The sequence below is a fragment of the Coregonus clupeaformis genome, chromosome 6, assembly GCF_020615455.1.
Source record: "Coregonus clupeaformis isolate EN_2021a chromosome 6, ASM2061545v1, whole genome shotgun sequence".
In the NCBI taxonomy this organism is placed as follows: Eukaryota; Metazoa; Chordata; class Actinopteri; order Salmoniformes; family Salmonidae; genus Coregonus; species Coregonus clupeaformis.
This window is the reverse complement of record NC_059197.1, coordinates 37,584,019-37,598,313: the sequence shown is the minus strand read 5'-3', so window position 1 is coordinate 37,598,313 and position 14,295 is coordinate 37,584,019. Positions and strand designations below refer to the sequence as shown.

The window sequence follows — 14,295 nt, the reverse complement described above, 5'->3', positions numbered from 1 at the left end:
TCTATCCAATGTTGTTTTTAATAGTGATATTACCATTATTCCACAGAATAGCTTTATGAGGCAAAAAGTAATGCACAAAACATAATTTCCATGCCAAGGGCTTGGTGATAACATTTTGACAATTTAAGTGGCAGTTTAGTTATGTTGTAAATACAAAACAAAAATAGTAAACCCCCAATTTTCTTAAAAAATAAAGAACCATAAAGATTCTGGAGATTCTATGCATTTTTTCAAATACTTAATCTTAAAGGTACTATTTATATCCACAAAATCCAATAACTCAAAACCAGTGGAGGCTGCTGAAGGGAGGATGGCTCATAATAATGACTGGAACTGGGCAAATGGAATGGCATCAAACACATAGAAACCATGTGTTTGATACCATTCCACTGATTCCTCTCCAGACATTACCACGAGCCCGTCCTCCCCAATTAAGGTGCCACCAACCTCCTGTGCTCAAAACCTCCTTCTGCCATAGTTGCAGAGTGAACTTCATTTTTAAGGTGGTGATGTTTGTTTTTCCACACAAACCAAACAATCCATATCACTAAACGGTGGAGGGGAGGAGGAGGTTCATGTCGTCAGCTGTTCGACGTGGCGACTTCACGTAACGTTACGTATAGGGCCAGATGAGGGAGGGAGGGACTGCTTCAGGGATTATATCTGCATACTGTGCTCGGTTCTACCCGGGGATGCTAACGGAATCACGACTACAGTCATGCGTTCATCAACAGACGAAAAATAAACATTGCAACGGTGTTAATCCGTTCATAATAGTAATATTTTATGAAATATCGTGCAGAATAAGCAGCAACATTTGACATTTTGGGAGACTGGACTACTGCACCCACACGTCAGGTAACGTTAGCTAGCTAACGTTAGCAGATCACGCTAACTGAGATCATCATCATTTTCTGCAGCACCACCAGTTTAGCCAGCTGGCTAGGTTTGGAGCTAGCTAGCTAGGTGTCGTGTTGCTAGCAAGATAACTAGATACAACACGAATAATGATCACGAATAGCTAGCTATGGCTTTTGTAATGTGTTGTATTGTGAAATATGATGGCTTGTTGAGAGAGCAGGTTATCGCTTCATTCAGCTCTGAAACGTTACTGGTGGACAGCTCAGCCATCTAGCTAAGGAATGTGGACACTGCATTTTTACATATCACAGCTGGCTATGCTGGATATTATGCTGAATTAGGCATATTCTACCCATATTTACGTTGAAACCATTCCTATCATTAATGTGAAAAGCTCAGTGTATGTGATGATCGTTCTCCCCCCCCTCCTCTCTCTCTCCATCCTCCATCTCTGTCTCTCACCCAACGCTCTCTCTCCTGCAGACTACCACCATGGCAGACAGTTTTATGGGCAAGGCGGCTACCATGGAGATTCCTATCAACAGCAATGGAGAGACCCTGGCCGAGGATGACAGTTTGGAGCAGGTGGGTCATTTGATTGTGTCCCAAATGGCACCATATTCTCTATATAATGCACTTCTTTTGACCAGGGCCCATAGGGCTCTGGTCAAAAGTAGGGCACTATGGGAATATGGTGCCATTTGGGATACAGTCACTGCGTACAGTATTCACAGTTGAAGTCTTGTTAACAAACTAAAGTTTTGGCAAGTCGGTTAGGACATCTTCTTTGTGCATGACACAAGTACATTTTCCAACAATTGCTTACAGACAGATTATTTCACTTATAATTCACTGTATCACAATTCCAGTGGGTCAGAAGTTTACATACACTAAGTTGACAGTGCCTTTAAACAGCTTGGAAAATTCAGCTTGGAAGCTTCTGATAGGCTAATTGACATCATTTGAGTCAAATGGAGGTGTACCTGTGGATGTATTTCAAGGCCTACCTTCAAACTCAGTGCCGCTTTGCTTGACATCATGGGAAAATCAAAAGAAATCAGCCAAGACCTCAGAAAAAAAAATTGTAGACCTCCACAAGTCTGGTTCATCCTTGGAGCAATTTCCAAATGCCTGAAGGTACCACGTTCATCTGTACAAACAATAGTACGCAAGTATAAACACCATGGGACCACGCAGCCTTCATACCGCTCAGGAAGGAGACGCGTTCTGTCTCCTAGAGATGAACGTACTTTGGTGTGAAAAGTGCAAATCAATCCCAGAACAACAGCAAAGGACCTTGTGAAGATGCTGGAGCAAACAGGTACAAAAGTATCTATATCCACAGTAAAATGAGTCCTATATTGACATAACCTGAAAGGCCGCTCAGCAAGGAAGAAGCCACTGCTCCAAAACCGCCATAAAAAAGACAGACTACGGTTTGCAACTGCACATGGGGACAAAGATCGTACTTTTTGGAGAAATGTCCTCTGGTCTGATGCAACAAAAATAAAACTGTTTGGCCATGAAGACCATCGTTATGTTTGGAGGAAAAAGGGGGTTGCTTGCAAGCCGAAGAACACCATCCCAACCGTGCAGCACGGGGGTGGCAGCATCATGCTGTGGGGGTGCTTTGCTGCAGGAGGGACTGGTGCACTTCACAAAATAGATGGCATCATGAGGAAGAAAATTATGTGGATACAGTGGGGGAAAAAAGTATTTAGTCAGCCACCAATTGTGCAAGTTCTCCCACTTAAAAAGATGAGAGAGGCCTGTAATTTTCATCATAGGTACACGTCAACTATGACAGACAAATTGAGAAAAGAAAATCCAGAAAATCACATTTTAGGATTTTTTATGAATTTATTTGCAAATTATGGTGGAAAATAAGTATTTGGTCACCTACAAACAAGCAAGATTTCTGGCTCTCACAGACCTGTAACTTCTTCTTTAAGAGGCTCCTCTGTCCTCCACTCGTTACCTGTATTAATGGCACCTGTTTGAACTTGTTATCAGTATAAAAGACACCTGTCAGCAACCTCAAACAGTCACACTTCAAACTCCACTATGGCCAAGACCAAAGAGCTGTCAAAGGACACCAGAAACAAAATTGTAGACCTGCACCAGGCTGGGAAGACTGAATCTGCAATAGGTAAGCAGCTTGGTTTGAAGAAATCAACTGTGGGAGCAATTATTAGGAAATGGAAGACATACAAGACCACTGATAATCTCCCTCGATCTGGGGCTCCACGCAAGATCTCACCCCGTGGGGTCAAAATGATCACAAGAACGGTGAGCAAAAATCCCAGAACCACACGGGGGGACCTAGTGAATGACCTGCAGAGAGCTGGGACCAAAGTAACAAAGCCTACCATCAGTAACACACTACGCCGCCAGGGACTCAAATCCTGCAGTGCCAGACGTGTCCCCCTGCTTAAGCTAGTACATGTCCAGGCCCGTCCGAAGTTTGCTAGAGTGCATTTGGATGATCCAGAAGAGGATTGGGAGAATGTCATATGGTCAGATGAAACCAAAATAGAACTTTTTGGTAAAAACTCAACTCGTCGTGTTTGGAGGACAAAGAATGCTGAGTTGCATCCAAATAACACCATACCTACTGTGAAGCATGGGGGTGGAAACATCATGCTTTGGGGCTGTTTTTCTGCAAAGGGACCAGGACGACTGATCCGTGTAAAGGAAAGAATGAATGGGGCCATGTATCGTGAGATTTTGAGTGAAAACCTCCTTCCATCAGCAAGGGCATTGAAGATGAAACGTGGCTGGGTCTTTCAGCATGACAATGATCCCAAACACACCGCCCGGGCAACGAAGGAGTGGCTTCGTAAGAAGCATTTCAAGGTCCTGGAGTGGCCTAGCCAGTCTCCAGATCTCAACCCCATAGAAAATCTTTGGAGGGAGTTGAAAGTCTGTCCCAAAACATCACTGCTCTAGAGGAGATCTGCATGGAGGAATGGGCCAAAATACCAGCAACAGTGTGTGAAAACCTTGTGAAGACTTACAGAAAACGTTTGACCTGTGTCATTGCCAACAAAGGGTATATAACAAAGTATTGAGAAACTTTTGTTATTGACCAAATACTTATTTTCCACCATAATTTGCAAATAAATTCATTAAAAATCCTACAATGTGATTTTCTGGATTTTTTTCCCTCATTTTGTCTGTCATAGTTGACGTGTACCTATGATGAAAATTACAGGCCTCTCTCATCTTTTTAAGTGGGAGAACTTGCACAATTGGTGGCTGACTAAATACTTTTTTCCCCCACTGTATATTGAAGCAACATCTCAAGACATCAGTCAGGAAGTTAAAGCTTGGTCGCAAATGGGTCTTCCAAATGGACAATGACCCCAAGCATACTTCCAAAGTTGTGGCAAAATGGCTTAAGGACAACAAAGTCAATGTATTGGAGTGGCCATCACAAAGCCCTGACCTCAATCCTGTTGAAAGTTGGTGGCCAGAACTGAAAAAGCGTGTGCGAGCAAGGAGGCCTACAAACCTGACTCAGTTACACCAGCTCTGTCAGGAGGAATGGGTCAAAATTCACCCAACTTATTGTGGGAAGCTTGTGGAAAGCTACCCGAATTGTTTGACCCAAGTTAAACAATTTAAAGGCAATGCTACCAAATACTAATTGAGTGTATGTAAACTTCTGACCCACTGGGAATGTGATGAAAGAAATAAAAGCTGAAATAAATCATTCTCTCTACAATTATTCTGACATTTCACATTCTTAAAATAAAGTGGTGATCCTAACTGACCTAAGACAGGGAATTTTTACTAGGATTAAAAGTCAGGAATTGTGAAAAACTGAGTTTAAATGTATTTGGCTAAGGTGTATGGAAACTTCCGACTTCAACTGTATATGTATACTGTGTGTGGTGACCTCTCATTACATCAACTATTTGTTTGTGTATTTTATTGTACTGTATTATGTCTCACTTCTGTGCAGGCTGCAAAGAGTCAGTGGACCTTAGATGAGAAGGTAGGGATATACAGTAGAAGGGATGAGAGAGTGTGTCACGTCGTGGTAGGAGAACTCTAGATTTAGATGTAGTGTACATGTTAACATAGAAGACTTTCTGACTAACCACAATAAACCTTTATCAATTGTTTTTCACCTAATCTACTGAACCATTTTCATGTGTGTGAGTGTCTGTGTACAACAAAGATTAGGCCTATATGGAAGGTCTTCGTCAGGTTGACAATAGACTCTACAGGACCATTACGCATTAGTCCGTCCAGGATTGAGCCTTATTTTGTTGCGAAATCATAAATTCCCGCATATTATGCAGGGCTTGCAAAGTTGATCAATCACTGCACTATTTCTGCATTAAACAGTAAAATCATCGAAATATTATCGTATAAAACTGACCCATCACCGCAGTACAAAAAGAGGGCTCGCAATTTCAACCAATTACTGCGTATTTACCACATAATATGGTTCAATCAAGCCACACAACAACAAATGTTTTCCTCGCCAAATGCATTTGCGCAACAAATTGGACAAAATCATTGCATGTTGCCATGCAAAATGTCAGAATTGGCACGGCAAAATCAAGCGTTTTTGGCCACAAATAATCTCTGCGAAATCGGTGAGGGACTGATTTAGAGTTAGGCTATATCTATTCCATTGATGTGTTGTGGCTTCACCTTAGGACCTGCAGCAGGTGATGGTGTCTGGTCCCAACCTGAATGAGACCAGCATCGTCTCTGGAGGCTACGGAGGTCCTGCAGGGGGCATCATACCCACCTCCTCCATCAAAGGTACACACAGCTCTACTGCTCTCACTAGTTCACTAGCTCCATTAAAGGTACAGACAGCTCTCTCTAGTGCTCCCTACTGCTGTCACTGCAGTGCATTATTGGAATGTCCGCTTAATTATGTCCACTTAGGACTTATTGAATCAATGAATAGCCTAGTCCCTTTAGCAAGGTCTGTGCTGCTAGCTTGGTTTGTTAGCATTAAGAGTGGTGAAGACTACATTTTCAACTGCCCCAATGTCATTTGTCCTGATGGAATTCAATTAATTTTGTTTTTCTTTCAGGACCTTGCCAGAGGCATGCTGTTCTGCATCAGTTACTCTTTATTTTGACCTAACCTTCTTTCTGTTCTTTCAGGAGTCTCTGAGTAACAAACAGTCTCTCTACTGTATTGGCTATTTTGATTTTGAGATCTACTTCCTACTCTCTCTTACTGACTATCTTAACCAACCCTGTCCTCCAGGCCCTGCTATCCGCTTCAACCCTCAGTATGTGGACAGGAGACGCCCCCCTGCCCCTAACTGTGCCCTTGTGCCTGGAGCCGAACCTCAGCCCACAGGTGGCTTTGCACCTCTCAGCCACCTTCCACAAAACTGTATACTTCCCTCTTTAAAGGTAGACTCAGCGAAAATTATGTTGCCACAAACAGCACCGCAGATATTGAGATGAGCGAGATGCAAGACTATGCTCTCACACAGTGATTACTGATCAATTCATTTATACATTTATAGTTAGTAGGTTTTGTTCTGTTTTAACAAACCTTTTTATTTTTGTACTTATGTATTGGATATTGTTTTTTGGTGGTTTGGTTTTCATATAAGCCACTGGGCTTCCAACCACACCACAAATTATTTGTTTTATCTGTATTGTTGTCTATCACTTGTTTTCTTTGGTAAAAAAAACAGTCTCACACACTATCTGCGCATGTGCACAGGTTCGTTTCACTCTGTTCACAGTGTGGTAGCCTGGGAACCAAAACACCTGAGAAGTTGAGCCTCGCGCTTCAACACTCTTAGTTGTTGTGGAAATTAACCCACTCTGCTGTTTACTCTCTGCATCTACATCATATTGCTGAGTCTACCTTTAACAGTTTTCCCCCTCTTTTATTTTCTTCACCTGTTTACACTTTCAATGGTGTATTCATTAGTTACTCTTTAATTCTGTGGGAGAATGAGCCTTGCCTGTAGCTTGGGTTGCTGTTTAACCCCAGACACAGTTGAAGTCCCTCTTTTCAACAACACTGTGTACCTCTACAGATGTCATGGGAAAGAAGGGAATGCTGCTGTACTGTCGGATGTTAACAAAAAAACTAGCTATGTTTACTAACCTGACTGACTTCATTGCAGAGCTGTTTGATTTACTGTGTTATGTTTGTGTGAATGTTTCTAATGATGACAACTTCATCCCAAATGGCACCCTATTCACCACATAGTGCACTACTTTTCACCAGAGCCTTATGGCTCCCCCATAGGCAATATGGTGCCATTTTGGACGCATCCTATGTATGCAAATGTGCCATGAAGCAGTTAACTAATGGAATGTTGAGGTTCATTAACTCACCACATGACATGTGCATCATTTCATATATTACTTATGTTGCGTTTTCATTCTGTTGTTTTTCGACATGGAAAACCTGCATGACTCACTATCACCATCCTCTCACCCCTGTAACACGTTCACCACCTTCATCTATTTTCTCCAATGTCATTGATCACATATCCTCACATCTCCTCTGCCCATCCTCCCCCCATGTCCATTCCAGACCTGCGAATGAAGTCCAGGGGACAGGGTGTAGGTCTGGTCTCCAGCCAGTCAGCAGCCAGCATGATAGCCAACCAAAACCAGACCGACCAGCCATTCACAGGTACCACTGGAGATGCAAAATTCCAGGTTTCCCAAAATTCCCAGGTTTTCTAGAAATCCTGGTCGGAAGATTTCCGGAATTGGAAGGTAATTCCAGAATTACTATAAGCGGTAAATCCAGAATTCTGAAACCAGGGTTTCTGGAAAACGTGGACATTTGACCTGGGAATGATACTGGAACGTTGCAGCCCTACACTGGACCCATACAGCACCACCCTCCTTTACTCCACTTCACTCTGTTCACTCATTCACTGGCCTGGAGATACTGTAGTAGTTGCCTCCTTATAACGCAACAGTTTGAAATGATCATACTGCCAAATGATGAGGTTTACAGTCTTTCTTTACATTGGACCCATACAGCACCACCCTCCTTTACTCCACTTCACTCTGTTCACTCATTCATTTCATTCAGTCCTCTCAACTGATCAATCAATCACTGTCATACTATTTGTCTCAAAGACATACTTGGTACATGAAAGGAATATTTCAGGTGTTTGCTTTGAGGAGTAGTGATGAGGAGAGTGCCCAACTAAGCACTGATCTACCACTGTGTGTAATCTGTGTATCGTAGCGCTACTGACTGAAGCTGGTTTTGTGACAGCGTTCATAGTAAATGAGATGGACAGTCCATCTTCTTTACTATAGGTCTCAGCAACCAACCACCTTAAGGAATCCTCTGAGAGTGAGCATGTTATTTATTATCCTTTGTGTCAGGGTTGGGGATGCACCACAGTAACAGCAACCAGAACATGTCAGCGGAGGAGGCTAACCGGGGTGTGGCTGTGGAGAAACTAGACAGCGTTAAGAAGTGGGGTATCAACACCTACAAGGTACAGAACAGAACCTGTCTCCTGGGGAACATTTGTTGAAGCCATACTTCACAGAATCTTCACTGTGTTCTATGGGTGTGATTGCGACTGCACTGGTATGATCATTTGTCTTCATACAAGACTGGGAATAATTTCCTCCTTGGAAAACGAGTAACTATTCTATTCGGTTCTATTCTGAACACATCTCTCCATATCGTCTTTATCCCAGTGTGTCAAGCATATATTCTCGTCTCCTCTTCTGTTCTCTCCTTTATCCTAATCACGTCTCTCCATCTCTACCCCAGTGTACCAAGCAGATGTTCTCGGAGAGGTTCGGCCGTGGTTCTCGGACGGTGGACCTGGAGCTGGAGGCCCAGATAGATGTGCTCAGGGACACCAAGAGGAAGTACGAGTCTGTCCTGAGACTGACCAGCGCCCTGACCAGCCACTTCTACAACATGGTCCAGACCCAGCAGTCCCTGGGAGACACCTTCGCGGACCTCAGCCAGAAATCACCTGAACTACGGGTAAGAAAGACTTCTAACCCCTGAATTTTAACACCTGACCCCTAACCTTAACCCGTAGACCTCAGCCCAGATAGAAATCAGCTGCAGATGGCACGCTGTCTGAAATTGGCACACTGTCTGAAAATCCAGGATGTAATTTTGGGTTGGAATCCAGGCTACCTTCCTGAATTGTAATCAATCCATAAATACCTAATGTAGAGGAAAAGTCAGTATGGGGTAGGGCGTCATTGTAAATAAGAATTTGTTCTTAACTGACTTGCCTAGTTAAATATGTCTCCTGAGTGGCGCAGTGGTCTAAGGCACTGCATCGCAGTGCTAACTGTGCCACTAGAGATCCTGGTTCGAATCCAGGCTCTGTCGGAGCCGGCCGCGACCGGGAGTCTCATGGGCGGCACACAATTGGCCCAGCGTCGTCCAGGGTAGGGGAGGGAATGGCCGGCAGGGATGTACAGTGGGGAAAAAAAGTATTTAGTCAGCCACCAATTGTGCAAGTTCTCCCACTTAAAAAGATGAGAGAGGCCTGTAGTTTTCATCATAGGTACACGTCAACTATGACAGACAAATTGAGGAAAAAAAATCCAGAAAATCACATAGTAGGATTTTTAATGAATTTATTTGCAAATGATGGTGGAAAATAAGTATTTGGTCACCTACAAACAAGCAAGATTTCTGGCTCTCACAGACCTGTAACTTCTTCTTTAAGAGGCTCCTCTGTCCTCCACTCGTTACCTGTATTAATGGCACCTGTTTGAACTTGTTATCAGTATAAAGACACCTGTCCACAACCTCAAACAGTCACACTCCAAACTCCACTATGACCAAGACCAAAGAGCTGTCAAAGGACACCAGAAACAAAATTGTAGACCTGCACCAGGCTGGGAAGACTGAATCTGCAATAGGTAAGTAGCTTGGTTTGAAGAAATCAACTGTGGGAGCAATTATTAGGAAATGGAAGACATACAAGACCACTGATAATCTCCCTCGATCTGGGGCTCCACGCAAGTTCTCACCCCGTGGGGTCAAAATGATCACAAGAATGGTGAGCAAAAATCCCAGAACCACACGGGGGGACCTAGTGAATGACCTGCAGAGAGCTGGGACCAAAGTAACAAAGCCTACCATCAGTAACACACTACGCCGCCAGGGACTCAAATCCTGCAGTGAAAGACGTGTCCCCCTGCTTAAGCCAGTACATGTCCAGGCCTGTCTGAAGTTTGCTAGAGTGCATTTGGATGATCCAGAAGAGGATTGGGAGAATGTCATATGGTCAGATGAAACCAAAATAGAACTTTTAGGTAAACACTCAACTCGTCGTGTTTGGAGGACAAAGAATGCTGAGTTGCACCATACCTACTGTGAAGCATGGGGGTGGAAACATCATGCTTTGGGGCTGTTTTTCTGCAAAGGGACCAGGACGACTGATCCGTGTAAAGGAAAGAATGAATGGGGCCATGTATCGTGAGATTTGGAGTGAAAACCTCCTTCCATCAGCAAGGGCATTGAAGATGAAACGTGGCTGGGACTTTCAGCATGAGAATGATCCCAAACACACCGCCCGGGCAACGAAGGAGTGGCTTTGTAAGAAGCATTTCAAGGTCCTGGAGTGGCCTAGCCAGTCTCCAGATCTCAACCCCATAGAAAATCTTTGGAGGGAGTTGAAAGTCCGTGTTGCCCAGCGACAGCCCCAAAACATCACTGCTCTAGAGGAGATCTGCATGGAGGAATGAGCCAAAATACCAGCAACAGTGTGTGAAAACCTTGTGAAGACTTACAGAAAACGTTTGACCTGTGTCATTGCCAACAAAGGGTATATAACAAAGTATTGAGAAACTTTTGTTATTGACCAAATACTTATTTTCCACCATAATTTGCAAATAAATTGAATTTTATTTCTCATTTTGTCTGTCATAGTTGACGTGTACCTATGATGAAAATTACAGGCCTCTCTCATCTTTTTAAGTGGGAGAACTTGCACAATTGGTGGCTGACTAAATACTTTTTTCCCCACTGTAGCTCAGTTGATAGAGCATGGCGTTTGCAACGCCAGGGTTGTGGGTTCGATTCCCACGGAGGGCCAGTATAAAAAAAATATGTATTCACTAACTGTAAGTCGCTCTGTATAAGAGAGTCTGCTAAATGACTAAAATATAAATGTAAATGTAAATAAAAATAAATACATGTAAACGCAAGTGTTTGTGTCCACAGGATGAGTTTGGCTACAATGCAGAGACCCAGAAGTTGTTGTGTAGGAACGGGGAGGCTCTGCTTGGAGCCATCAACTTCTTTGTGTCCAGCATCAATACACTGGTCAACAAGACCATGGAGGACACACTGATGACAATCAAACTGTACGAGGCTGCAAGGTAATAATAAAGATGGGAGGGTTAGAAAGGTGCAGGGCCTGGAGATACTGTAGTAGTTGCCTCCTTATAACGCAAAAGTTTCAAATGATCATACTGCCAAATTATAATGAGGTTTACAGTCTTTTTTTACACAGATCTGTGCTCCTTTACGCCACAAAAATGTGGCTCTATATCTATGATTGCCAGAGACATTATATAGAGTATGTTTGTCTACATGACATCATAGTTTTGTGTGTCAGGCTGGAGTTTGATGTGTACCATGTTTGATGGTTATACGTTGTTATAGGGTGTTATGTGGGTGTTTTATAGGCTTGGGTGGTATACCGTATATACCGTATACCGGGGTATTTGGAAAAAGCCACAGGATGGTTTTTCAATACTCTCAAAACTATTTATTTGAAGATTATCAATAAATCTGAATATTTCTAGCTACTTTTTAAGTTAATACCTGCAGTCAACTTGTGCAGTACTTTAGGAGATAAAGCAGATTGTGTTCTTCATTTCACCTGTCAAATTATTTTACATTATGAAGCTTACTGTAGTTCCCCAGAACAGTTAAGCTAGTCACGTGTTTGTTTGTAAATAGCACAACGGGAGACAGCGTTCTATATCTATCGGCGAGTCTCTGTTGTGCAGCGCACATGAGGTGAAGAAGTTACACTTGTATGCAATTCACTACTAAATGTTTGCCATCAGATATCTTATAACGGCTTTCTGCCATGTTTGAGAAGTCAAAGAGCTCTGGATGAGTTATCTGTACAGCTGTCATTTGTTCCCTGTGCTTCCTATTAGCGGTTTATACCTCCTCATTCTCCTCCCCTCTGCTCCGTGTACACATGCTGCTCTTCCTTGAGAAAAGCATGCATCACAACTTTGTTCATTTGCACAGTTTCTCTCATTCACTTTCGCTTGGAAATGTCCACACTCACCGGAAATGACATTTGGTAGCTACTAGCTATGCTTGTATAACTTTATGAGCTGGATTTGCCTGTCTTTGCAATTGGTTTATGTTCGTTTTCGCTCGTTAGCATTTAGCTAACAGTGTCTATGTGACTTCTCTATTAAGTGTGCTAATTCTGTTAGCATTCTGGTACTAGACGCCCAATGGGCTTTTTTTGCGCCGCCTTGTGTGCTATGCCGGTAATACCGTAAATCCCGGGATGGCAGAAGAACGAATGGTATGAAAATCTGGATACCGCCCAAGCCTAGTTTTACTCTGCCTCTCCTCCCCTCTCCCAGGCTAGAGTTTGATGCGTACAGGGCCGACCTGGAGGAGTTGAGTCTGGGTCCTCGTGATGCTGCCACCATGGTGCGTATAGAGGTGTCCCAGCAGCAGTACCAGGTGCAGAGAGACAAGTACGAACGACTGCGCTCAGACGTCACCATCAAACTCAAGTTCCTGGAGGAGAACAAGGTGGGCTTGTTAGTTATTTGGTTAGTTTGTTAGTTCATTGGTTAGTTAGGTGGTTAGTTACTTTACAATAATGCTACATCTCTCTCTCTGTGTCTCTCTCTCTCTGTGTCTCTCTCTCTCTGTGTCGCTCTCTCTCTCTCTCTGTGTGTGTGTGTGTGTAGGTGAAGGTGATGCACAAGCAGCTGCTCCTCTTCCATAATGCTATCTCAGCCTACTTCGCTGGGAACCAGCAGCAGTTGGAACAGACACTGAGACAGTTCAACGTCAAGTTAAAGCCCCCAGGGTCAGACAAGCCCTCCTGGCTGGAGGAGAGCTAGAGTGATCAGCTCCCAGTCCTCTGGGCCCGTATGTATCAAGCATCTCAGAGTACGAGTGATGATCTAGGATCAGTTTAGCCTTTTAGATCATAATGAATAAGATTATATGGACAGATCCTAGATCAGCACTCTTACTCTGAGATGCTTGATACATACAGCACCAGGTCTCAGTCAGGTCTCTGGTATATATGGGACACACAGACGGAGAGACACACTGGGGTTGGAAGAAACCAGAGGAATGGATTGATAGACGGATGAACAGATATATGAAATCTACACGAACTGTATATAAAAACCAGAGATGGGACAAGTAGAGACTAGTGATGATGATACTAAGGGGAAAAGAACGCTTATCTAGTTTCATTTAGTTTGGCCAATACGTTGCTCATTTGTTTATAGAATGTTTATTTTATGTTGATTTGATTTCACAACAGAGCCTCATTATATTGTTGCTATGTAGCGTGACTTTTAATTGATCATACTTTGAGAAGTTATTCTAAGCTTATACTTTGCACATAAACGTAATCATTATTTTCAAACTATTTTCGCTCTTTTGTAAAGCGTTATGTAAAGCATTCCAGAGGTCATCATTTGAAAGGTCAGTAAACTCTTTACATGTGTAGAGGATATTAGGAATAGGCTATGTATCTGGACCAGTTACATTGTTTGCACCAGGTGAAGATTAGAGGTAGATTTATGAATGAGCAAAGGGAGAAACCTACAGTTTGTGGTATACTATTAATGACATAAATTATGGGCTAAAGGGGCAATCCTGGATTTGTAAAACAAAGCAGTCAAGAATCAATGGCTATATATCATGAATTTAAAAGTCAAGAAATGTGTACCGATCCCAGATTGCCCCTTTGGCTATCAATGATTTTGAAGACAGGAAGTACGACTTTTGCATTTACAATAGATAATCTCCCTCTGATTAATCCTACAGATAATGTTATTACACGTGTTATTACACATGTTTATTATGTTATTATATCTTTATGACATATCCAATATCCCAATAATCACAGAGTTAACATATGTTCATAGAAATACCTCGACTAATTCCATTCAGATGTATATGTTCTTATGTTTTTCTTTTGTTTCCTCTCCCATTTCTACATCAATGTTATCTCGTTTTAAAACGGATATGGACCTGGTGTACAGGATATGAAATGATGGTGATTTATAGTATATGGTTTGATGTTTCCATACAGACTTGATGTTTCCCCACAGAAGCTGTACAGTAATAACACTGTCCATCTGCTGTCCACTGAGTATATTGTAGTCATCATCTGTATAAGTACTGTACCATATTGTGTTCATACATTACATGGCAATACAATCCAAAACATGGCTGAAAAATGA

At 42.6% G+C, this 14,295-nt stretch overlaps 1 protein-coding gene across 4 annotated transcripts; it reads left to right on the top strand.

Annotated features, from left to right (window-relative positions):
* Positions 1-647: 647 nt before the first annotated feature.
* Positions 648-14,295, top strand: LOC121568162 (arfaptin-2-like). 4 transcript variants are annotated; one of them, XM_045220378.1, is made up of 11 exons: positions 648-858; positions 1,345-1,446; positions 4,829-4,861; positions 5,535-5,643; positions 6,104-6,199; positions 7,403-7,504; positions 8,218-8,333; positions 8,618-8,839; positions 11,045-11,202; positions 12,442-12,616; positions 12,778-14,295. In XM_045220378.1, the coding sequence occupies exons 2-11, from the start codon at positions 1,354-1,356 to the stop codon at positions 12,931-12,933; spliced, it is 1,260 nt and encodes a 419-aa protein (XP_045076313.1). In that variant the 5' UTR covers positions 648-858; positions 1,345-1,353; the 3' UTR covers positions 12,934-14,295. The 4 variants fall into 4 exon arrangements, with proteins under 4 accessions (XP_045076313.1, XP_045076320.1, XP_045076324.1 ...); XM_045220385.1 differs by lacking the exon at positions 4,829-4,861; XM_045220389.1 differs by lacking the exon at positions 6,104-6,199.